General features: G+C 41.4%; 1 protein-coding gene across 1 annotated transcript in view; it reads left to right on the top strand.

The window, feature by feature from the left end:
• The window catches only part of LOC149324177 (netrin receptor DCC), a 227,729-nt gene that overhangs the window by 156,067 nt on the left and 44,944 nt on the right, over window positions 1-26,718 (top strand). The window contains exons 12-14 of the mRNA XM_089487445.1: window positions 10,383-10,609; window positions 14,980-15,096; window positions 24,174-24,329. Coding sequence (XP_089343571.1) covers window positions 10,383-10,609; window positions 14,980-15,096; window positions 24,174-24,329 — 500 coding nt within the window. The remainder of the gene's footprint in view (window positions 1-10,382; window positions 10,610-14,979; window positions 15,097-24,173; window positions 24,330-26,718) is intronic.

The raw sequence follows: 26,718 nt of genomic DNA, 5'->3' as shown, positions 1-26,718 counted from the left end.
TCCGCCAGTTCCGTGATCTTCATTCTCTTAACCTTAACCATCTCACTCAGTCCTTGGATTCATCCTTCGCTTCTCTCAATCTTGGGGACTCTGCTGATTCAGCTATGTCTTTACTGAATTCTACTCTCTCCTCAACTCTTGACAGCTTTGCCCCAGTATCTACGCGCGTGTCCTCCTCTTCCTCTACGACTAGGCCTCAGCCCTGGATCACTCCCACTGTTAGATTTCTCCAGTCCTGCTCCCGAGCAGCCGAACGTCTCTGGAGAAAGTCCAGGGAGTGGGCTGACTTTATCCATTTTAAGTTCGTTCTTTTATCCTTTTCACGCGCCCTGTCGATGGCAAAACAAGACTACTTCAAATCATTGATCTGCGCCAACGAGAGGCGCCCGCAGCGCTTGTTCTCCTGTTTCAACACACTGTTAAAACCCTCTCCTCCCTCCGTCTCTCCACTATTTTCTCCCTCCGACTTCGCCAACGACTTCATTACAAAGATCACTACCATTTGTTCTGAGTTAACTCTTCTTGATTTGGCTCCCACCACTAATCTCCTCGCCCCTCCTACTAATAAACTCTCTGTGTTTCCTCCTGTTTCTTTGGAAGAACTCTCTTCGCTGCTGAACTCATCCAAACCTACCACCTGTTCTCTTGACCCACTTCTTTCTCGTCTTCTAATCTCTATAGCCCCCTCTTTGTTACCCTCCCTCCTCTATATCTTTAATCTCTCTCTCTCTTCGGGTTCCTTCCCCTCAGTCTTCAAACATGCCTTAGTTTCCCCTATCCTGAAAAAACCCTCTCTCGACCCCTCTTCCTTGGCTAGCTATCGTCCAATCTCTCTTCTTCCTTTTCTCTCCAAGGTGTTGGAACAAGTCGTCTATTCACGCTGTCTTGAGTTTCTTGAAACCAACTCCATTCTGGATCCCTTCCAGTCTGGTTTTCGCCCACGGCACTCCACAGAGACGGCCCTTACTAAGATCTCGAATGATCTTTCGCGGGCCAAGGCGAATGGCCTTTATCCTATCCTTGTCCTACTCGATCTGTCTGCGGCCTTCGACACCGTGGACCACTGTCTCCTAATAGATGTACTCTCTGACCTTGGTTTCTCGAGCCTTGTTCTCGATTGGTTCACATCTTACTTGTCAGATCGATCTTTTTCTGTGGTCTCGGGTGGTCAGACCTCGTCTTCTGTCCCCTTATCTGTTGGAGTTCCTCAGGGCTCTGTTTTGGGTCCCCTTCTGTTCTCTTTATACACACTCTCCCTTGGCAAACTTATCAGTTCTTTTGGTTTCTCCTACCATCTGTACACCGATGATACCCAGCTGTAACTTTCCACCCCTAATCTTTCACCAGAGCTAGAGCAGCAAGTGTCATCCTGTTTAACAGCTGTCTCCCACTGGATGCACCATCGGCGTCTGAAGCTCAATATGTCCAAGACTGAGCTTCTTGTTTTCCCTCCTAAGCCCACCCTTCACTATTCCTTTTCTATTTCCGTCAATAACATCTCGATCCAGCCGGGCCAGGAAGCCCGCAGTCTCGGTTTCATCTTTGACTCCTCTTTGTCATTTATCCCACAGATCCAGACTACAGCCAAAGTCTGTAGATTTTTTCTCTATAATATCGCCAAAATCCGTCCATATCTCTCAGCTTCTACCGCAAAGACACTGGTCCATGCCCTAGTGGTCTCACGATTAGACTACTGTAACCTCCTCCTGGCAGGGCTTCCTCTCTCTCACCTCCACCCATTAATTTCTGTTCAGCATTCAGCTGCACGCATTATTTCACTCGCTCGCCGTTATGATCATGTCTCCCCTCTGTTGTCTTCCCTTCACTGGCTCCCTCTTCCTTTCCGCATCAGGTACAAACTTTTGCTACTCACCTTTAAAGCCCTGCATGGGCTGGCCCCTCTTTATTTAACTGATCTTCTCTCTCCCTACATCCCTACTCGCACTCTCCGCTCTGGTAGCCAAAATCTCCTCTCTCAACCCAGGATCTCCTCTGCCCCGTCCCAGATCCGTCCCTTCTCTCTAGCTGCCCCTCATTCCTGGAACCTTCTTCCTCTGCATGCACGGCTCATCACTTCCCTAACCAGCTTTAAAGCTGAGCTGAAAACCATATTGTTTAGGGAAGCGTTCTCAGGGAATTTGTGATTGTTATCTGGCTGTCTGACAATATTTGATGTGATGTGATTTGTTTGATATTTGATGTTTTTAATCTGTTTTTTCCTTTCTATATGGTAATTTTATCTATTCCTCTTTTAATTGTTATTATCTTAGAATGTACGCCTTGGGCAGGCTTTTATTTACTCCTAATTTTACCGACTTTGTACAGCGCTGTGTATAATTATAGCGCTATAGAAATAAAGTTTAATAATAATAATAACACTTCTGGAACTAACTGAAAGAAAGAAGCTGGTAGCATGAGCATTTGTAGACTTGAACCTACTTCCTCAGATGCATGTTTGTTAAAAAGCTATATGAGAATAATGTAGCAACTTAATGCAGCAAGTTAATGATTTTCCTCGGATTTTACAGTAAGGAATTCCTTAAGTTATGTATGCCACTATGTATTTATGTGCCTTCAAGTTGCCTGTCAACTTATGGTGGCCCCATGAATTTCATAGGCTTTTCTTAGGCAGGGAATACTCATAAGTGGTTTTGCAAGTTCCTTCCTTTGAAATATAGCCTACAGCATTTGGTAGTCATTGACAGTCTGACACTACTTGGGTGTTTAATCCACCACATCATTATAATTTCCCAAGAGAAAGAACAGGACCATGCTTGCTAGTCTCATGACCCCCATCCCCATCCTTGATCTCTACCATCTTTCATGAGTTAGAAGAGGAGACATGAAACAGAAGGCTCGCTCTACACATGTAGGCTAGGGATGTAAAAGAATTCCACTAGATAAAACATTCATGAAGAAACTATCAAATCTACGTCCCTTAAGACCTGTTGCAAGACAAAGGGCTATTTAGTTTCAACATTCATGCATCTATAAGACATGTACAGGTTAAGTCTCATCTGAAATTCTGAAATACTCCAAATTCTGAAATATTTGGAGCTAAAACGCAAATAGTGTAGAAGATATATTTGCAAGGCTGGAGAGGGATGCAAGGCTAGAGATAGACACAAACCAATTACCACAAGTGCCACTGCTGCCTCCTCCTCAAAGTCGGAAGCAAGTGGGTGGGGTGCTCCCTAGAGATCTCTTATCAGGTCCCATAAATAAACTAAAATGGTGCAGCTTTTTCAGGCTGCAGAGAGATGGGCATGAGGAGATGTCAAAAAACCTATTTTGGTTTTGGTTTTGTTTTTTTTTAAAGGCATGAAAAATAGAGTGATTTTTCTGATGACTGGATGGCAGTGGGAAGAGGCAAGCAGTGGCAGAAGGTGGTAGACAATAGGACCCAAGAAGAGTGGCCTTTGTAGCAGTGGCAGCCTCCACTCTGACGAACAGCTTGAAATCCAGGTTGCTCTCTCCATCCACCTTTTCTGCAGCCCACAAATACTGAACCATTTCATTTTATATAAGGGACCCAATACCTGTACAGAAGATCACTGGGGAGCCCTCCAGCCACTTGCTTCTATGTCTGAGCCACCAGCAGCAGTGGTTGTGGTGGTGGCAGCTGTATTCATGGTTTGCAGCTGGCAAATATTTCAAAAATCAGTTCCCTTACATACAATAAAATGGAGATATATTTGTGGGCTTCAGAGAGAGATGGCATCATAAACTGATTTACAGTTAAATTGAGTTGAATCACACCTTTGTACAATGTGCATATGCTCAGGAGCAGAGTGGAGGGAAAGCTACCCCATGTGTACTATTTCACACACAAAAGCCATTTTGTGCAACAGTCTTGATGCACAGCATGTCCCAATGCACAATATGTCCTGATGTGTAGTGTGGCCCAAAGCAGAATTTTTCCCCATGTACAATATGTCCCACTGTGCAAAGGAAACCCTGTTGTGCAAAAGGACATCTTGTGTGATGCCCCCATTGTTCTGTGTCACAATTCTCTAGCATGGTTGTGAATCATCACCATCATCAACATCATAGGATGTTAGCCAACATTTCCCCCCCTGTTGTCCTAAACCTATTGACAATCAAGATGATTGTATGATATGTCTCTAGATTTTTATGTGACGGGACAAAAATCAACTTTGCACAGCAAAGGTTCTGCCAGCCTCTTTCATGCCTATCTTTTTAGACTACTGTGAAGTCAAAGGTTTTCATGGCCAGCCTCCATAGTTTTTTGTGGGTTTTTTGGGCTATGTGGCCATGTTCTAGAAGATTTTCTTCCTGACATTTCGCCAGCATCTGTGGCTGGCATCTTCAGATACACCCACTTTTTGCAAGCAAGCATTCTCTGAAGATGCCAGCCACAGATGCTGGCAGAACGTCAGGAAGAAAATCTTCTAGAAGATGGCCACATAGCCTGAAAAACCCACAAAAAACTATTTTTAGACTACTCTTTTTTTAAAAAAAATAAAGCAACCTAGCCATATTACTGAATCCTAGAATACACATCTACAGTGAATCCCTCTTTCTAGCTCAGATTTAGCATTTCAGTATTTGAAACTATGCCACATTCAACCAGTCACTAGCTTAAAAAGTCATCCAAACATTCTCCTCTGGTGCCACCAACATTCAGGCATAAGGAAATACATTTACCTTCTTGACTCACGCAGCACATTGATAGGTTGCCCCTATATTTATATTGCAGTAGCTTGCCAGAACTCATTACAGTAAGTTAGCAGCAAGGTGCCGTTCCCTTGAAGACCTGGAGCTTGACAGTAATTGAGAACAGAACCTCAAAGTGATGTTTATACAATGAGAACACATTCTGGGATTACTCATTCATTTTCATTTACTTTTATTAATGACCTTTCTTTCTGTAAGTCTCATCTCAAATTTATGTCGCTGCTTATCGTCAGTGAGACTGTGAGCAAAGTGAAGAAATAAACAATGTTCTGAATGTTTCATTTTCTTTTTAAAATCTTACATAACAATAGTATTGCTATGCCAATACTGGAGACATGTATGGAATAGCATCATCCTTATTTATAACCCTTTGCTAACAGATTGGGAACATCGCTGAAATTTCTATGGTATGCCAGAGACTGAGTAAAATGAACGTCATTTGGAAAACTAATCAAAATTCAAAATAACAACAGTTGCTTTCATGAATGAAACGGAACATGAAATGTTTATCCTACAGAACAAAGGCTAGAGGTGATGGGGCCAAACCACCAGCAAGCAGTTCTACACAAAATGTGCTCCCAATTGGTTCTTACTAATTTTGAACAGTGCCAGATTTTTATTTGTTTGTTTGTGTTTATTTGTTGTTGTTTTTAAAATGGTCTGGTTGACATTGCCCTCGCTTTTCTATTATAGGCTCTAGCTTAGTAGGAGAACTCAATTTTTCCCCTCAGGTGAATGGAGTGGCTAGAGCAAGGATGGAGAACCATTGGTTGAAGATCAGGCCAGCATGGCCAGTGTTCAGTGATTATTAGAAGCCATGGACTCTAAAACAGGGGTGGGCAAGCATGGGAGGCAAGGGAGCCACATTAGCAACCCCACAGCATAAATTATTTGTTTTTGCCTTCAAATGCCCACAGCTATCTTCTAAAGAGTATGGGGGACATTTTTACCATGTTTTAGGCATCATGGACCATTTAAAGCCCAGGAAAGACCTTTGAACAGCAGGAAGTAAGCAGAAGTTACTTCTTGTTTATTTCCTGCATTATAAAAAAAGGTCTCTCCTAGAACTTAAAAAGCCCAAAGACCGCAAAAACACTGCTAAATGTCCCCACCAGTCCCCCGATGTCATTTAGGGACAATTTCTAAAAATCCTTGGTGGCCAAAAATAGGACATACATTTTATTCATTTCATTTCTATGCTGTGTTTCTCATGGACAGGGACCTAAGGCAGCTCGGCTTGCCCACCCTTGCTCCACAGCATTTGGAGAGCTAAAAGAATCTCATCCTGGAATAAGTCCATCGTTTACAAATATTACACCCCCCCCCCCCCAGCCCAATCCTCCACTTTAAACAAGCTAAATGTAAACAGTTCAACAGAAACAACATAGGGCAAAAGGGTTATACAACTGTGTCACCAAGGCTGCATCTGCACTGCAGAACTAATCCCACTTTAATAGCCATGGCTCAATGCTATGGAATTCTGTGACTTGTAGTTTTTCATGGGACCAGCACTCTCTGAGACAGAAGGCTAAATGTCTCATAACACTACAATTCCCAGAATTCCATAGCATGGAGCCATGGCAGTTAAAGTGGTGTCAGACTGGATTAGTTCTGCAGTATGTGTATGCAGCCCAAACGAATTTGAATTGGAGCAGTCATGATAGGGAGAGGCTTAGCTGTGTACCACATTCAGGGAATGAAGCATTGGTAGTTATTGAGAAAGGTCATTTTGTTGGAGACGCACAACATCACTCCATTCCTACCCATGAGTAGTTGGAAAATGACCCCCCCCCCCCCATGTGTTTGTTTTCTTACTCTCTAGCTTTTACTCAGATCTGTCCTATCATTTGTCTTCTTGAAATAAATATATTTTCTAATGAGTAAACTACTACCCTAAAGGCATAAGGTCCTATCTGAATTGAAAGTAAATGAGGTCAGCCAAGGTTAGTACTTGGATGGGAGACTGCCAAGGGAGACCAGGTGCTGCAGGCTATCTTTCAGCAGCACAAACTGGCAAATTCACCTCTGAGCATTCTTTGCATAATTATTTTATTATTATTATTATTAAACTTTATTTCTATAGCGCTGTAATTATACACAGCGCTGTACAAAGTCGGTAAAATTAGGAGTAAATAAAAGCCTGCCCAAGGCATACATTCTAAGATAATAACAATTAAAAGAGGAATAGATAAAATTACCATATAGAAAAGAAAAAACAGATTAAAAACATCAAATATCAAACAAATCACACCACATCAAATATTGTCAGACAGCCAGATGACAATCACAAATTCCCTGAGAACGCTTCCCTAAACAATATGGTTTTCAGCTCAGCCTTAAAGCTGGTTAGGGAAGTGATGAGCCGTGCATGCAGAGGAAGAAGGTTCCAGGAATGAGGGGCAGCTAGAGAGAAGGGACGGATCCGGGACGGGGCAGAGAAGATCCTGGGTTGAGAGAGGAGACTTTGGCTACCAGAGCGGAGAGTGCGAGTAGGGATGTAGGGAGAGAGAAGATCAGTTAAATAAAGAAAACCCTATGAAATTCATGGGGTCACTATAAATCAACAACCTAAATGGACATAGGCACACAAACAAGAGCAACTGGATGCTCAAAGAGACTTATTTGCATTCCTTGTTGCAAAAGAACCAGAGAAAGACTGTACCAAGTGACTTGGTTTCCTCTTTGAAACTGAATTAAAAACATATTTCCCTTAAAACAGAGATGGCAGAAACAAGTAGAGAAGTACAATATTTAGAGAAAGTAGCAGTGGAAGCCAAAAAGCTGCAATACTGCAGAAGGATAAGTGTTGGCACTAGGAATTTGTGGCGAGCAATGTGCAGAAAATGTTATTTCCAGTGCAGGAAATGATGTTTTCTATGCAAATCAACAATGTGCAGTTTTTATGTAGAATAAATTCCCAATTACAGCATTATCAATGCAAAAAAAAAAAACCTCAGCATTTTTAAAACACAAAACAACCACATGCAAATTTTGTGCAGAATAGGTCCTGAACAACACAGATTCTTGTCAGTCCAGGTTTCTTGTCATCAGGGTTTCTTAACACTCAAAAAGTGTGGTAGATTTTTAGGTTTTTTGACAAATTTGCGAATATTTCCAAATATTCTTTCCAACCCTACTATCTAAAGATGCTTTGGACACCTTCTTCTCTTTGAGTATGCCTCTGAAGTTATTTCCCTTTTTTCATTATATGAAAAGTACACTTGCAGTACTTGGAAACAAGACCTGGCCACAGATATGTTGATTGCATAGTTCTCCTAAGCCAGCATATTGTCATAAATATTCATAAAGTGGTAAATATAATGGGGTGTGATACACTTAGTACTTTTGCAAGTTAGGAATATATTTTAATGTATAAGATAAATATAACATATGCTGTAGAACTGAGTAGAACATTTTAAAAAATGGTAAGCCAGTTCCCTTAATTAAATGATTAATGCTAATAATTTATCATCAAGTGTGTGTGTGCACGCGCGCACGAGTGTGAAAAATTATAATAGCACAAACATTAATAGCATATATTTTTATTTTATCATTTCATGTTAGAAGATTAAATAGCATGGCCTGTTACAACCTTCTAACCTGGGTTATATAGGAGATGCTGGATAACCTTGTTCTTATAACTTTGTTCTTCCAATTCACATGTGTCCCTGGTGGAGCTACAGAGTCAATGTTGTTGTTTATAAACACAATAAATAGAAAACAGAAATTTGCACTCTTGTTCTGTGTTTCTGGAGAGATCCTTAACAGTTAGAGAGCAGTTAGTTAACATATGTCCATCTTCATTGTGATGTAGGCCTGTACCCTCTCAAATCACTTTGCCTTCATTTGTTCATATTTCCATCACAAATGGTTAACATGGGTCTCATGTTTATCTAGAAGGGCTGGCAAGTAGCTTCACCTGAAGTTAAAATGACATTTTATGGAAGAGAAAAAATAGCATGCATGGAAGCATAACAATATAAGACAGGCTTTGCTGGATCAGTCCAATGGTCAAGCTAGTCCACTGTATTTTTATAAAGTGGGAAGCCATAGTCATATGGGAAGTCTGCAAGTAGGATATAAGGGCAAAACTTCAGACTGGTGTTCAGAGGAATGTTGCATGACATTCTGAACAATGACGAATGGATGATCAATATTCATCTTTCCAGTCTTTCACCATGAGCATTTTAGTGACACTGTAGCACTATAGGAAGAGCATACAATTATTATTATTATTATTATTATTATTGTTATTATTAAGATTTATTTATATAGCGCTGTAAATTTACACAGCACTGTACATACATTCTTTTAATTAGACGGTTCCCTGCCCTCAGGCTTACAATCTAAGAAGACATGACACAAAAGGGGAAGGGAGTGGAGGATGGAGCCAGAAGCCATCTGGGAAGGGCTCAGTTCCTTTGGGGAGGCCTGGTGGGATTGGCCTACCTCCTCTCTCCCTCAGAAGCCAAGATGGAGCCAGAAGCCATCTGGGAAGGGCTCAGTTCCTTTGGGGAGGCCTGGTGGGATTAGCCCACCCCCCTCTCTCTCAGAAGCCAGGATGGAGGATTGGATACAAGATCCAACCACATTGACCATCATTTAAGTTCCAACCCATGTGAATAAACACATGCAAAAATACCAAATGTTTTTTTTTCCTAATACAAAGTCAATGCACTACAATATGTCTAGTCAGAACACTGTACTAGGGAACCTTGGATGGATCCAGCAGGACACTCTTTATGTACTTCCATACCAAATAAGGTACATGCTCAAGTGTCACCAAAACTGAAAACAGTCACACATAGCTCTCAGCAGTTTAGGAATCACTGTTGTACAGGTGTATATATTTGCACATGCCTGTAGGGGGCTCACATCACAGCACTCTGGAGAAGTATGCATGAGAATCCAGGTTAAAGATAACGCCATATGGAAAGCAGAATATGCATACCAACCACCAGAATTTTCAGAAAATGGGATCAAGAATGCTGTAGAACTGGGTGGGCAACTGCAAAAGTGGCTAGAGCCATTTCACCTCTACACTTGCCCAAAAGGCTGTCACCTCTGGCCATCATTTGGGGTTTTTTCCTCTTGGGGGGGGGACTTTGGGATGTTCTTGGGGGTGGGTTAGGAGAAGGAAACCACTGTATTTCAGGGTGGTTGGATGAGCTTTTGGGGGAATTTTCCAATTTTTAAAAAAATCACCTGAAAACTGGCCCAGATTTTTTTAAAACATGGTTCTGGAGAATTTAGGGAACTTCTGAGGGGCTTCAGGAGCCACAGCTAGAGGTCCCAAGAGGTCCCTGCATGTGATCTGTGGGCCACACTTTGCCCACTCCTGTGGTTGGAGGACTTGAGTCTAGAAATGTAGCAGATAGTTTCCCCAAAACAATGAAATTTCCTGATCAGATGCTTTCACCGTGATGGAAGCCATGATCTTGAGAAGAAGCTACATTTAAACAATTGTTTATTATGCTCATTAAGAACTGAACAGGAGGTGACACAGCACATATGGACTTCAGGGATTTACCACCTTGAGTCCCTATATCAGGAGAAAGGTGGGATATAAGATGATGATGATGATGGGATATAAGATGATGATGATGATGATGATGATGATGATGATGATGATGATGATGATGATGATGGCTTTTCATTGCTCCTCTCTCCCTCTTCCCCAACAGAAAGCGTGCTACTCACAGTGCTGGCAAGAGGAAGGGCAGTCAGAAAGACCTGAGACCTCCAGATCTTTGGATACACCATGAAGAGATGGAAATGAAGAATATTGAAAAGCCGTCAGGTTCTGATCCATCAGGAAGAGATTCGCCAATGCAAAGCTGTCAGGACATCACCCCGGGCAGCCACAGCCAATCTGAAACCCAGATGGGAAACAAGAGTGCCTCACAGTCTGGTAATAATGCTACCCTTCCCTTTGCACAAAAGGGCTGAGTGACATACCCATGAGTATGCACTCTGAGCTCTTGGATATTCAGTGCTTGATGACCTTTTGATGAATTTGTGAACAGACCTCACTGAAAAATGTGTGAGAGCCAATTATAAAAGCACTATCTGCAGTATTTGATCTTTCTTTCACATTGAAAGAAAGTCATCTTTATAGTCATCACACAATAAGCAGATCCAGTGGAGCACTTCAGATATTGCCTACCCATAGAGATATCTTGGGAGTTAAATGCACATCCTTCTGAGGATCAGTGGTTTCCATGTAAGAGGTACAGCAAATCCATTTATGGTCTCATTCCAGACATTAAAGGTGCCATCCAAAATGTTTAATGACACAGTTCAAAACAGGTGACTGTTCTTCAAAAGTATGGAATTAAATCCAAACTGTATTCACCACAGCCTTGACTAGGTGTAGAAAAAGTATTTATTATTACATTCCCCAGATGAGAAAAAGGTTGTGCAATACTTTGGGAAACCCCATCAGGAAGAAAAAACAAACAAACAAACAGAGGCAGCTACAAGTCTGCCATAGTATTCTTTATGGTTTAGGAAGTGTTTACCTTTGCAGAATTAGATGTGGTTTTTCCACACAGAAAATGCATTTTTGTGCAGAAAATGCATATCTTGCACAGGGGACAGTCTATTTTGTATACAAAACAACCCTATTCTCTGTTCTGGGGGAAAATATTTTCTGTTCTGAAAACACGTACAATATGTGCTTCTTTGCAGAAAACATTTATGAAGAAAAAAAATATGCATTTCTGTATTCTGTGAAGATGAATACTATCTGAACAGCATTGTGGAACTGTGGGGACATCTTTATGTTCTTGTCTAGCTTTAATTAGTTGTTTGTGATGAAGAGATACAAGAAGACATGGAAGCCACTAACTACCTTTGCTTTGTCTAGTGTAGTATAGTGTTGATCTTCATGTAGAAGTATAAGAGTACCACATTGCCTACTGATATATGGGGCTGACTTGGGTTAAATAATGCCTTAAGTCACATGAGGCACTGCTGTATGCAAGTGTCTTTGGGCATCCTCCATAAACAGCAGGGGTATTGTTGGACCTTGCACAGCCCCATTTTGCAACCTAATTTTGCAGCCCTGAAGCCTCTCAGAAGCCTCCTAAAGTCTTTGCGGGAGGGAGGAGTTGTTATGCTCCCGTGTGAAAGACCCAGAAGCAACTTTGTTTGATATCTATAGCTACTACTGAAATTTTTGCTTTAAACAAGTTTTGCAGTTAACAGGAAGGTTTGGGCAAAATATCTAAGCAGTCTAATGGGAAAATAGAATAGAGTTGGCCCTTCTTATACATGGATTGTTATACATGGATTCAAGCATCCACAGTTTGAAAATGTTCCAAACAAGTATAAATTTCAAAATCAAACCTTGACTTTCTATTTTTATAAGGGACACCATTTTTCTATGTAGTTATATTTAATGTGACTTGAGCATCCATGAATTTTGTTATCCACAGGGGATCTTGGAACCAAATCCCAGCGTATAACAAGGGTCCATTGTAATTTCAAGACAGCTTGTGAAATGAGGGATGGGTTGGGATCAGGAATGTTTTTGCATAGTGGTGTTATAAATTGCCTTGAATAGATTTGCAAAAAAAAAAAAAAAACGCTTGATAAAATATTTATTATGTGTTAAAAAGTTTTTCTTTCATTCTGCCCTGTATCATGAGATCTCAGGAAAGTGTAGAATCAGAACATAAATAAGAACACAACATATGGAGGAATAGCGAAAGAGGCTGTTTTCAGCAGGGTCCTGCTAAGTGCAGGGGGGGACTCTTTCTGTCACAGTATGTTTTGCTTGCAGAGGGTTCCAAGTTTGATTCCCTCCCATCTCCATCCGAAACAGGATTGTGTAGCAGGCAAAGGAAATGACTCCTGCCTGAGATCTGTGAGGGTCATTGCCAGTCTGAGTACACAATATTGGGTTAGATGAACCAAGAATCTGACTCATTAGAAAGCAGCATCCCTTGCTGAAGTGTTTTACAAGAGATTTCATACCCATGAGGTGTTCAACATGACAGCTCACTGCTGGCATGTTAAACTTCATTGTCAGGGTATAGACAGGAATATTACTGCCAATGTTTGCTTCTTGATTTGTTCTGCTCTCTTGTTTTTATGTTCTTGTTTATCTTAACTGACTTGAAAATCCCTAGACAGGAAGGCTATAAATGTATAATAAACAAAACACCACAGGGAGAAAGAATAACCAAAAACTATCATAGTGATCCTAATAAGATTTTTGCAAAATCTTACTAAATTGTATGTTTTGCTTGAGGCTATTTACATGCTTTGGGCCTTAGGCTGGCAGAGAGTTTGGATGTTATCTTGTTACACATGACTAGTTCCTTGCTACTAATTTATCTTGCCAATATCAAAGGCATGACTAAATTTCAGTTATGATTGTTATAAAGGATAAAGTCAGATTAAGTATAAAGTATAACTTAAGTTATACTTTATTAGAGTTTATGATTGCATAACATAAGAGATAGATTTTTCACTATGCCATGCCAAACTCAAAGTTTTTAGTCATTTTTTTTCATCATTCTGCTGCTGCCATGCATTCTGCTGTGATGCTGAGACAATCAGGGGACTAATGAGAAGACCATGGGCACTGTTGCACAGTCTAGCAGCTTGTTAACAGTAATATATATGTAACTGAAAGTAACTACTGTCAGCCCTTCTTATACACTGATTTTTTATACATGGATTCAAGCATCCGTGGTTTGAAAATATTCAAAAAAAGTATAAATTTCAAACATCAAACCTTGATTTTCCATTTTTATAAGGGACACCATTTTGCTATTTCATTATATTTAATGGGACTTTAGCATCCACAGATTTTGTTATCCACTGGAACCAAACCCCAGCATATAACAAGGGTCCACTGTAGTTACTTTTGGAAATGGGAAAGTATAGTGTTATATTTCTTTTTAGTTCTGGCTGTAAAAGCAGTTAACTAATGATTTTTGAAATCTTGGAAGATTTCTTATATCCAAGAATTTACTTTTGAAAAATAACTTTCCAAACTCTAAACTGATGTTTTGAGAATTGTATCTCTGACATAACTGGAACGGTGGGTTTGGGCAGTCTAAAAGTGATTATCCATGCCACATTCCACATAGCTAGCTTCATATTGGAATTGGGATCTCAGCCACTATGTGAGGATCATTTGGATATAACCATAACAACTGCTGGGCTACAGATCCCTGGAATGATTGAGGGGTCAATTTGAACATGCAGCATTTTGCCTGGGATTTTGTGTGGGTAAGCAACTTTAACACACCACTCATGTCACATTTACATCCATTCTTAGACATCAGGAATATTTCATCCTTTCCACAAGCATTAAGCCCATATGGAGAAAAATGATGTTTACACAGTTCAGAGGTCATACAAAACCTCTTGAACAGCTAACACATTTGAGCAGACTTCATTTAGCAGAGCCTCTGCTAGCAAAACAAGTAATTGCTACCCTCAAATCGAGCCTAAGCTACATATGTCAGCATTTAATATAGCTAATGATGCATGTGGCAAAATGATATTAAGTCAGATTCTTATACCTCCCCGCATGTGGAACAAAACAGTTTCATTTTCTTCACTAATACACTGCCAAATGTACACCATACGCCTTGCAGCTTCTTGACAAGAGCCTGATTTGAGGTCATATTAAACAACTTTTTATGCTTGTAACTCAGCTAAATATTGAAATCCCCGATCATTAAACAGACACCGAGACCTATTTTTGCTCTGGAGTACAATGCTTAAATTCTCAAGGTTCATTTATATAGCAAATGGCCCTGAGTTAATGGGTGATTATATGCCGCCTTTTAAACACGATGGCCAATCACACAGAAGGTGGAATGCTGATTTGAGCAAATAAGCAGTGTATAGTCATCTAACCATTTCTGCAATGGAGTTTTCATGAACTTAAAGTGAGGCAAGTAACAAACAACATCTTAGGAAGACAAGAAGTGTCATTTTTGCAAAGTGCTTTTTGCAAAACAGCTTCAAAGAGACATGACTGTTAAGCCGTGACACAATTTTATAGAAAGAGATTATCATTCTAAGTCAGTTGAAAGAAAATGTGAAACAATTCATTCTGTCCCAAAGTGGTTTTTAAACTATTCTGTCATACTATTATGAAAGGATGCCGACTGGGCAATCACCTCTTTCCAGTGGGAGCTTTGGGGAAAATATATACCCTTTCAACTAGCAATGATAGGGCATGTTATATTACAGGGAAGTCCATCAAGGTAAGGAATCATCAGTTAATTTAACTGTTGTGTTACTTTTTGCCAGCTCCTGACACAGAAGAAGTAGGAAGCAGTATGTCCACATTGGAACGGTCACTGGCAGCCCGCAGAGCAACACGTGCCAAACTCATGATTCCTATGGACACACAACCCAGCAATCCTTGTAAGTTGTGCACCCATTGAATTACACACCCACACACCCCATAATGTTTGATGTTGTTTCATGTGAGAACATTAGCATCATTGTTCAGTATAATCAGTACATATCTAAAAGAACTGCTTTCCCCCCACCTGATCTTAAGCACATGTTCAGGTCTTGAACAGATGACCTATTCCATATTCCACTGTTAGACGCAATGCAGTTGATGACAATGCAAGATGGAGACTTTTAAGTTGTGGTTTACTGCAGGAGATTCATTAGACCAGAAATGATCCTGTGCAACTTTCTTTTCTTCAGAGCCTGCCCACTAGGTTAGGAATCACAACAAATAAAGAGTATAGATTGGCAATGGGTCCTATTGAGGTGTTGGGCTTCACTGCTGTATACTGTCAACAGCAGAGATGGGAAATACATAGCCCATGAGCCATATGTGGCCCCCAAAGGCTCACACTATCCCTGGAAAAAGTGCATCATAAATAAAGTTTCATGACCCTGAAAGCTTCTAGCGATCATGGTTTACTTTTAAGTCATAAGTCACATAGCCATCTGGCCCTCCCTCCCTCCCTCCCTCCCTCCCTCCCTCCCTTTCTTTTCTTACTTTCTATTTAAAATAAAAAGCCACTTTCTGTCCTTCAAGTACAGATCATGAGTTCATTGAGGAAGGGGTGAAATTGTTGTCTAGACTATCCAAACATTGCCCATCCCTGTTTCAGTGGTGGGTAGTGGTGCTCATGACAGTAGAGTGATGAATCTGCTCTGGAGTTTAGTCCAAACTTTAAAGGAGTTAGGTTCTGAACCTATTGCAGAGATAGAACCTTGTATAGATTCTTTAAGCTCTTAATTAAATCTTGTGTTGAATTAACTGCCACTGCCACTGGTGTTCTGGTCTGAAGATAATCTCAGGACTGGTCCAAGACATGTCACAGCCTGGCATAAAGCAAAAACCATTGTCCTTCCCACCCACACCAACATCCACCCCAGCCAGGATATATGCTAACTAAGAGGCTGTGTGCATGGATCAAAAGGCCCAATCCCCCCCTCCACCACCACCACCAGACTGGTATAATTCTGTTTATACAATGCAAGCCAACAGCCATATGCTAGGAACAGGTAGATCAAATGCCATTTTGGCAGATCCAACCTAACTCTGGTTCAACTGTCCTTAGCCCACTTTTTAGAAAGTGGTTGTTTGCAGTGAAGTTTCCCAGAAACTCTTCCATGACAGGTGGCAGTGCAGGCAATGCACCCCCCCCCCCTTACCTGCCCCCATATCTGTTCTTTGTGAAGGCTTCAGTTACAGCCTGTGATGTCGGACGGGGTCACCTGAACATATGAGTAAGGCCAGGTGCCCCACTTCTGCCTTTATGGGCTGTTGCTGGAACTTCACAGAGATCAGTGGCAATGGGTGAGTCAGTGATGGGAACAGTGGCATTGTGGTGGCATGTATACATCTGAACACCTGCCCATCACCATATTGGACCAGGTAAGTGCTAGGGGCCGGAATAAGTGGGCAGAATACAATGGGCATGGCCCATTGTATCCTACTTGTGCATTCAGCGCCTATAGCAGGGGTAGGCAACCTTTTGGAGCCGGGGGCCGGGTTGGTGTCCCTCAGACAAGTCGGGGGGCTGAAGCCGGGGGGTGGAGCTTCCACCCTCCGGGGTGGGGCTGCATGCTGGGGGCGGAGCTTCCATCCACCAGGGCGGAGCCACCCTCCGGGGCGGAGCCTCCACCGAAGCCCTGCAAGGAGGAGGAGGCGTGTGCCCGCCCTCTCCTCCTCGGTCCCTTTCTGGACAAACACCCCCAACCTGCATTCCAAAACACACACAACAGCACAGTTGTGCATTTCACATAGCTTTACTTAACATGGCCTCTTGCATATTTCAGAGGCTAATTCCATAACCAAACCCCTTGGGTTTAACACTTAGCATGGTTTAACATGGCTATGCATATTGAACATGTCAAGGTGGTTTCACCGTTCTTGGACCAAGTGTACTTCTCAGAAATGTGTACTTGGTCAAGGGACTTTGGTTTTTCTTCACTGCGCATGGGTTTGTAAAAATCACAGCAATTTACATTGGCCTTGCCTCAGAGGCTTTCTGATATCAATATCACAATTAAAGAACCAAAAACACACAGAAAAGGCACTTTGGAAAGTCACACTCTCTTGGCTTCAGAAACAGTGCGTGCATGCCTCTCAAGCTGACTCATATCATTATCATTGTCATCATCATCATCATCACCACCACACTATCATTGTCAAAGCAAGGGAGACTTGTTAGCATTAAAAGCACACAAAACACACTTTGCAAGGTCACACTCTCTCAGCTTCTGAAACAGTAGTTGCATGCTTCTCAACCTGACTCATCATCATCACCACCACACTATCATTGTCAAAGCAAGGGAGACTTGTTAGCAATTAAAAAGAATGCAAAATAAAACAAAAAAACCCATGTGGCCTCTGGCCACTCACCACCTTCTCCTCTTCCTCCTCCTGCTCTTCCTCTCTCCTCTTCCTCCTCCTGCTGCCCCCATCTCCTCTTCCTCTTCTTCCTCCTGCTGCTGCCTCCTCCTGCTCTTCCTCCCTCCTCTTCCTCCTCCTCCTCCTCTTCTTCTTTCTTCTCCTCCCCCTCCTCCATGCGCCGCGCGGCCTGGGGGCAGGACGTAGGAGACAGAGGAGGAGGTGGGCAGCGCGGGGCAGGGCCCCGCGGAGCCGCACAGAGCCCCGCGGGGAGGCGGGGATGGCCCCGCGGGGAGCCGCACAGGGCCCCACGGAGCCGCGCAGAGCCCCACGGGGAGGCAGGGATGGCCCCGCGGAGCCCCGCAGGGAGGCGGGGAGGGCCGCGCAGAGCCCGGCAGGGAGGCAGGGGAGGGCGGCGCCGGTCTTCAGCCTTTGCCTCCTCCACCCCAGGCTGCGCGGCCCTCCTCTTCCTCCTCTGCCGCCATTTTGTTTATCAAAATGGTGGCAAAGTCTCGCACGACCTTTCTCATCCTGGGAAAGGTCGCACGAGACTTCGGCCGCCATTTTGAAAAATAAAATGGCACCCGGAGCGGCGCGGAAACGGCGGCAATCGGCGGCAGGACTGCGCGGGGGCTGGCAGAAAGGCCTCGGCGGGCCGGATCCGGCCCGTGGGCCGTAGGTTGCCGACCCCTGGCCTATAGCATAGTGATACCCAAGGGAGGGAGGTGAAGAACCCCCAGGGACACAGATAATATAACTGTGAATTAGATAACTTATGTCTCACTCTGCCTAATGTCAGGGCTGGCCACTTCCACTAGATTCAGTGGTTGTGGGAGAGAAGCAACCTACCATTTGGATTTTTACAAAGAATGTTGACATTTTGCAATTGGCTTTCACGGGGAAGGTTCAAGAGTGGGCTGTTTACCTTGGAGCTGGTTTAAAGATAAGCAGCATCTGTGTCAGAGTGCGAGACCGGAATCCTGGACAATCAACCAGTCGGCTTGATTGATAAATCAACAGCACTTTATTGATAGTTCCAGAATCAGCAATTCCACATCACTCAGCTTCTTAGCTGACACTGACCCCTCCCAGCCAAACCAATGCATAAATTCCCCCCTGCTCCACCCCTAGCAAAAGCCTGCGCAACTGGACCCCTCCTTCCCCTCACTAGTTCCCATCCTCCATTCCTTTTCCCTGAGCTGCTCTTCTCACAGAAACAAAACTGTTCCCAGCCTCTGCGAGCCAGATCTTCAAGGACACCAGATAGTCCACACCTGGTCCAGCCTAGCACTACATATCACTATCTCTAAAGCCTAGCCAAAGCGCAACCCATTCCCCCAGCATCCACAGTTTCAATACATCTGATAGAATACATCAGGATTCTAACAGTCTGCCTGGATGCTTGCCTGATCGCTCATACTTATTTTCTATATTTGTAGACATGCCCATTTTATAAAATCACCAACATTCTCTCCTTAGAAGAAAACAAGCTCTGTGGCAGTTGTCTTTATAATTTCTGTTTCAGTGCATATGAGGGAGTTGGAAAACACTGTTTCAAACTGAGAAGCCACTGTTTGAACATCATTGTGTAGACAATCTTTCTGCCAACCATATATAGCTAAGAAATCACAGTGACTTCAAGTTAATTACAGTGGTTTTGTTTTGACATACTAGTATAAATCTGTCAATCTTGTTTATCAGAACTGTTTTCTATATTTTACAGTGTTGGTTTTATTTTAAACACTCAATCTCAAGTCTCCTCTTTACATTTGTCTCCCTTAAGGGCATTTTTACAGTGCTAAATAAAGCACCTTTCAGCCTCTTCTGCACCACTTTTGAATGTTGTCAGTGCTGAATAAATCACAGTGGAGAATGAAATAGGCTTTGCTGGCATTTCTTGTATTGGAGAGCAATGTAGGAAAGCAATTTAAGAAACTTAGTTTAACTCTCCTGTATAAAAAATTCAAGCCTCTTTTGCAGTGTAACATTAGTATCCCAATAGTGTGCCATTTATTTTCTGATGGAACCAACTACCTCCAATTCACAAGTGCATTTAAATTCAGGATGTATGCAGCTGTCAGTTTCACTTTGTCATGCATTGATATTTTCAAAACCTTAAGTTCTTTCTTACACAAATATGAATACATCTGAGAATTTTTGTATGAAATGAAACAGATTTTCCATGATTTGGATCAATTAAATTTAATTGGTACAGCCATTCTCAATTTTTTAAAAATTAAGTAGTCAAAGACGTGCGTGTGTGTGTGTGAGAGAGAGAGAGAGAGAGAGAGAGATTACGATTATTGCCTGGAAATGTTCCAGCATTTACAGGCTTGAAGCAAAAAATTAGAAGTCTCATGAACTCCTCTATATCATAGAATCATAGGACTTTCTCCCATCATTAAATTGTTATTAAATTGTGTTAATTGTATGGTCAGGAGAAGATTATCACACCCTTTTGCGCTTATCCCATTCTGTCCCATCTATAAACAGTCATGGACCCATCATTTGGTATTAACCATCACAAGCACAGTTGGTGGGGACATGAGGGAGGGCCTTTTCCATGACTGTCCCTAGACTCTGGAACTCCCTGCCTAGGGAGACCAGAATGATGGCCCCTTCCTTGATGGCCTTCTGTCGACAGGTGAAAAGCTTCCTTTTCTGACAGGCATTCAAAACAGAAAGCTTTTAAAGAATGGCCTGGGATGCTATATTGTTTCAATGTTTTATTTTTATATGTTTCAAATTGTATTGTTTTTTAATGTTGTAAGCTGCCCTGAATCCCAGTCCTGGGACAAGGGAGGGATGATAATAATAATAATAATAATAATAATAATAATAAGGGCCATCCAGCCCAACGCCCTGCCATGCAAGAATGCACTATTAAAGAATGCCCATCATGCTTTAATTTCTTCTACACAAAGTCTGCATTTTCAGCACAGGGAACAACATTTTCTCCATGGAAAATAATAATTCAATGCAGAAGTTTTAATTAACGTACAGAAAATGTTGTTTTCTGAGTAGAAAGAAATGTGCAATTGAGAATTTTGTCTTTGTAAAATTTGCTCATGGTTGATTACACAGAAAGCAGCATTTTATGTGCAGGGATTAATATTTCTGTGTTGAAATATTATTTTCCATATATAAAATGCTGTTTCCTGTGCTGAAAAATCTGTTTTTTATGTAAAACAACCATATGTGAATTTTCTATACAATAAATCCCAAATTGCAAATAGTTTTTGAAATCTGTTTGGGTTTTGAAGAATTTCTCACAGCAGGAACAAAAATGCTGAAGTTATGCATTGTTACCTTCAGCAAGAAACTTAGTGAAGAATTACCTCCCAAATTAGTAAGTAATTAGAATATCCACAGACTACTTTGTGTTTTCACTGGCTTAATATAACTTGGCTTTTGCGATTAATTTCTGACTCAGGATAGGAAAATATCAATTGCCTCCAAAGATTTCTGCCGTCTATATCATATGTAATAAATCTTGCAAAGTGTTGTCAGTATCAGGAAAAAAATGTAATCTGTTTATCTGTGCTATAATTGCTTTGTAAAAAAATGCCTCTTATAATTGGACAATATGAAATTGAATCTTCCTTCACTTGTGCCAGCATAAATCAATTGACTTACTACAAAACATGTCATGAGACAAGGCACTGGTACTACATGGATGCAAACTTGTTTAACTATTTGTCAAATGTAAGACCTAGGCAATGGAGGAAAATAACTGCTGGCAGTTAAAGAACTGCTGGCAGTTAATCTTAACATACAGTCCTACCCCCCCCCCCTCAACACACGCACATGTAAAAATGATATTGAATTGTCTTAATTCTCAGCAGCGTTCAGTGTTGCATGGCTTCCAAGCCTCCATATGAAAACTCTTTATTGGCAGTGCTTTGTGTGGACACCTTTCAAAAACAAGTTACTATCCAAAGCTATGGGTAATTTGTCTCTGTGTTTCAATCCAACAACAGGGAGGTGTTTTTCCCCCCCCCTTTTTTGAAAACATAGGTAGTAAGAAGGACAAGGAAAGGAAAGTGTGCAGTAGTTTATTCAAAGGCTAATGCCTGGTAACTAGGGATGCCACAATAAGTAGCTTAGCCACATTTATGGACATCCTCATAAGAACAGGCACAAGAAAAATAATGACTTGTTTGCAATAATGTTAAATATTATGTCATTGTCAACTGACTTACGTTCATGTAAAGGTGAATGCTGATGTTGAGCAATGCCCATATTCTCAGGAGGAAGCATAGACATAGCTATGTCTTCAGAACCACTCTGCAAATGAAGCCAACAGCATGGCCATTGCAGCTTGGGTTCTGTTGCACAATCAGCACCAAACTGCTATGGGACTCATTGGGTAATGGGACCTCTCACTGCATAAGAGGACACCACACACACAGAATACCTGATATGCATGGCTGCAGTTCACTAGAATGGTTGTGTGTCCTATCCATGACATGGCTACAACATCATAAAGTTACTAACTGTAGCCTCTGGTTCAGGATCTCAGCCATTATTTATTATCTATTATGTTGGTGGAAATAATCTCAAACAAGGGAAAGGACCCCTATATCATCATCATCCCTGCTAATGGATAGTCTTGGACATTTGGATTGCTTTGTATTTTTGTTCCTATATAGAAAAATAGTTAAGGAAAATGATTCCCTGTGTCACTGAATACATATATGAATGCATGTATCCAAAAAGGTAAAGGATCAAATATACTGATTAAGTGAACAGAGAGTCAAATCAGGTTAGAATAACTAGTCTCCTGGATTAAATTGTCTTTGTGCTGGCATTCTCATCTTTTCCAATACTGATGCAGGATACAAAACGGACATTTCTCTGCCTCCCCTCCAGCCCTAGAAAATGGCCTGAGTGTTATTCTCTAGAAGATTAGCCTACCTGTTGATTCACAATTCTGCAATTGATTCACTGGGTCTTCTCTAGCTGGAACTAACCAAAAAGATTCAGGAAAATCAATTATTATTTTAAAGCCAGGGATGGGAGTAATGGAACCCTCCAGATGATGTTGGACTGCAACTCCCAGCATTTCTCACCATCGGCTATGCTGCCCTGGGCTTCTGCAATCACAGCCCAACAACATCTGGGGGGCTTGATAAATCTCACTGTGTTTTAGGAAATGATTTCTGTTTTGACCCTCCTACACGATTCTTCCATTTTCGGAGCACCATGTTGGACCACTCTAAGCTGGGTAATTGCTAGGTTGGTCTAGGGTAATTCGATACTAGCATTGGCTCTCCAGAATTCCCTTTCAAGGAAGGCCAGACTGGTGTTTGGAAAGTAGATTAAGCTCTCTGTATAGAAAGCCTGGTACTCTAACTATTGGTTAAAGCAAGAGTTGGCAGCTTTGGCCCTCTAGACGCTGTTGGACTTCACATTCATTCAGTCCTGGCCAGCATAGCCAATGAAGAGGTTTTATGGGAAATGTAATCCAACAGCATCTTCATTGTTAAGGCTCTGGCTAAAACCAATTGTCACCAGAATGTTTGTGTCCCCTTTACTGTTTTAAAGATTGTTGCTCTCATATTTTAATTAAATACTTTTTGTTGTCAGTTTTATCCTTGAATTTTTAAGGGTTTTGAGCTGCTAAATAATATTATAGCTGAGAAATTGGGTGAAAATAAAGAAACAAACCAATATGTCAAAAAACCTCAGACATGCAGCATAAGTTTGTTTCGGGGTGTGTTTTGCTGGCTACTCAGTATCTCTAATTGTAGATAGATAAAAGAGAACTTCTATTTAATCATAATCATCATCATCCAGTCAAGACAGGCATTACACATCAGCTGGTGGCAAACTAGTTGGCCATGATTATTTTTAGCTTTAAAACTGAATGATAATGGTGATTGCAATACATGTAAAAAAATTATCTTGGAACCTGAGTGATCTATATTCAGAATGAACTTTTTTACCAATGCCTATGCAAAGAAAAGAATGTTTTTTTTTAATGGACTCCACATTCCCAGTCCCCCTGTCCACATTGTGTAGGCAGTAAGTCTGTGCTATTCTAATTTTGACAGACAAACACAGGCAAATCACAAAAATAAGTGAAACATGTTAGCTCCTTTCCTTCTTTTTTTTTCTCCTCTCTTTTCAAAAAACAAAACTTCATTCCATGCTTTAATTATGCTTTCCTGCAATACTCACTGACTTGACACCATTCAGGCATCTTCCAATTATTCATTGCCATTAAATCATGCTTAGCTCTTAATTTGGAGGCTGTTTTAAACTTGGAATGGGCACTAATTGATCAGCTTTTATAATAAATAGCATCAATTTCATTTGTGATATAATCCATCAAGTGTCCCTTTCTTTTATACACTTGATTTTCATTTGACTGAATAGTGTAGATTTATTTCTTTCAAGCCAGAGGTGGTGCCTTGCATATCCAAGATTTCAGTTTAAGGCTCTGTCAAATTGTGTGTCTCCCACCACCATTCAAAACACAGTTTCCTCCCCCAGCCAACCACAATATTCATTGCCTCCCTTATATCGGAATTCTCAATATTCATGTGTTCTTGTACACCTTCCACCAGGATGCACAGTGCTAACGTTATGTTATATTTTTTCTTCCCCTCCCAAGCTGTAGTCAGTGCCATCCCAGTGCCAACATTAGAAAGTGCTCAGTATCCAGGAATCCTGCCTTCACCCACATGTGGATACCCACATCCTCAGTTCACTCTCCGACCTGTGCCATTCCCAACACTGTCAGTTGATCGAACTTTTGGGACAGGAAGAAGTAAGTAGAAGCATTATGCTATCTTTATTTCTCCAACTTCAGGATACTGGGAAAATACTGAGACATGGTACCAAATAGATACTGCAAGGTGATACTGTGGCAGTGGGTTATTTTAAAGGGAAATGTTTCATAGTTCAAGGCCAGATATTGGAAAATTACTTTTTTGGACTGCAGCTCTCAGAAACCCCAGCCAACATGGTCAGTGAGGATTCTGGGAGTTGTGGTTCCAAAAATAATGTTTCTAAACTCTATGAAATGTTGGGAAGACTTGGGAAATTCAATCTATTTCGTATTGTTTCTATTCTGACATCATACGCTGGTTTTGCTGACAGCTACTTCCTAAGTGGTTGTGATGATTGTGAACATTCCATGGTACCCCATCATCTCATCCAGTAGCCAAGTAGATACATCTCAATAAACTGATGCCAGAGTTCATGTATGTTTGGCCTCCAGGCTCCCATGATCTCACAGTAGCTCAGTTAACGGTCAGGGAGTACCTGGGGCTATGCTTTGGGTATGTTTTCCTCCCCCTAAATTCTTTAGTTTTCTAAGTGATCTGGATTTCTATTTGAGTTTCATTTATGTTTCTACATGTGAAACTCTAAAGCAGCATACACATTATATTTGTGTCCACACAAGAAAGGAGGAGGGAGACTGCACCAGCCAGCCATTTTGCTATCATCAAATACCTTGCCCCGGCTAAGTATCTGTATGTGTGTGGCTGTATATGCATAAATTGCTCGTTCAGTCAATATGTTTGCAACATCAGGAGTGGAGCCAGAAAGCACAACCTCCACACTCTTTCACATGGAGACTAAACATGTGAAGGAAATCATTATAAATAATCAGTGGTCCTGTCTGCACTGGCCTCTCCCATTACCTCAGACCTTCATTCTAATGCTGGGCAGCTGTTTGTACAAACATCCTACTCTACCACCTGACACACTCACAACTGCAGTTAGTCACTTGCTCCTGAAATCAGAAAAAGGTACCCAACCTCAGTCACATGGCTGGCCACCTCATTCTGATCTCAAAATGAGTGATGTGCACAAGAGGTAGCCACATCAGGTTGACAGAGTGGAACATATTTTAAACAGCTATCCGATATTGGAATCACCTACTTTTAGAGACCATCCAAGGAGGCATCCTTTCTGTAGTAACCTAGGGGTGTGTGGTTGGTACAACTAACCTCTGGTTGCTGTGCTTTCTTTCCATCCTGATGTGCATCAAGTACCCAATGTCTTGTCTTTGATTATGCTTTGTTTCACTGCTGCCTTTATCTTCATTGTACAGGCTCTAGGTCTGACACTTCCAGAGTGCAGAAGTTACCTTCTTAAATGTAGAAAAAGAGGAAAACCACATGCTAGACTCTGTTAGGAGAGGTCTTGGTTATGAATTTACAGGACCTATGTAGAACATTGGAGGACAGGGTGTCTTGTGGATGCCTCATCCACAGGGTTGCCATGAGCCAGGTTCAACTCAAAGGCAGGTGACAACAAACAAGAGCTAAATTTACAGTCCTGGTGCCCAAAAAGTGTGTTGCTGTTATTACAGTTTTGAAAAGTTTTGCATTCATGTTCCTTAGATTTAACTAAAATCGTTTATCTTAGCTAATTTTCAGAAAACATTAGAATGCTACCAGTTGCTGGTCTGTGTTACAAGACAGGTTCTCCTTCCAACTTCCTTCCTGTTGTTTCAATATCTGAAGCAGAGCACAAAGCACTGGCACACGCCAACACTGGATCCACGTAATGTTCCTCCTCCACCATTTAGTGAGATCAGACCTCTGTACTATAAAAGCAACCAAAGGTCACAATTATATCACAAAAAGAGAGTAGTTATCCCTCATTAAGTTACAATCAGAAAGTAAAGTAGTTTTAATTTTAATGGGTAAAGCAATTATAGATAACTAGCTACTTGTAAGTAGTTATGTCTGAGAGCCAGACAACTCACCCCTTCTTTCACTGGCTCAACTGAGTAACAGAAGTGTCTAGGGAAAAGCTTTGTGAAATAATTGAGAATTACTTGAATTTCTTTCTGTAAAAAACTGCCAAAATTTCTGCCTGCTCTAATATGAACTGTGCAAGTGAAGTATTCTTAGTCATCCTTGACTGATTATGATCTGTACCTTATTTCCCTTCACAAACAGTGCACACAAGGCAAGCTCTACTGCCTCCCATTTGACAGACAGGGAACTGAGGCTCAGAGAAAGTGGCTACTCTTGAGATGAAATTTTCCATTTCCTGCCACTGGTGTGGCTGTTATCTATGCTGCTTTAGCTGTCAAAGCAAGAGATGTTCATAGGCAACCAGATGAAAACATTGTACTTTGTGCATATTACCACTGACATGTAACAAACCAGCCAAGCGATTGCTTTTCTTTTCACTTT

This window comes from Sceloporus occidentalis, unplaced genomic scaffold (genome assembly GCF_023333645.1).
Source record: "Sceloporus occidentalis isolate IW3139 unplaced genomic scaffold, rSceOcc1.0.p SCAF_1, whole genome shotgun sequence".
Classification (NCBI taxonomy): Eukaryota; Metazoa; Chordata; class Lepidosauria; order Squamata; family Phrynosomatidae; genus Sceloporus; species Sceloporus occidentalis.
Note: the sequence above shows the minus strand (reverse complement) of the source record. Positions and strands in the feature narration are given on the sequence as shown.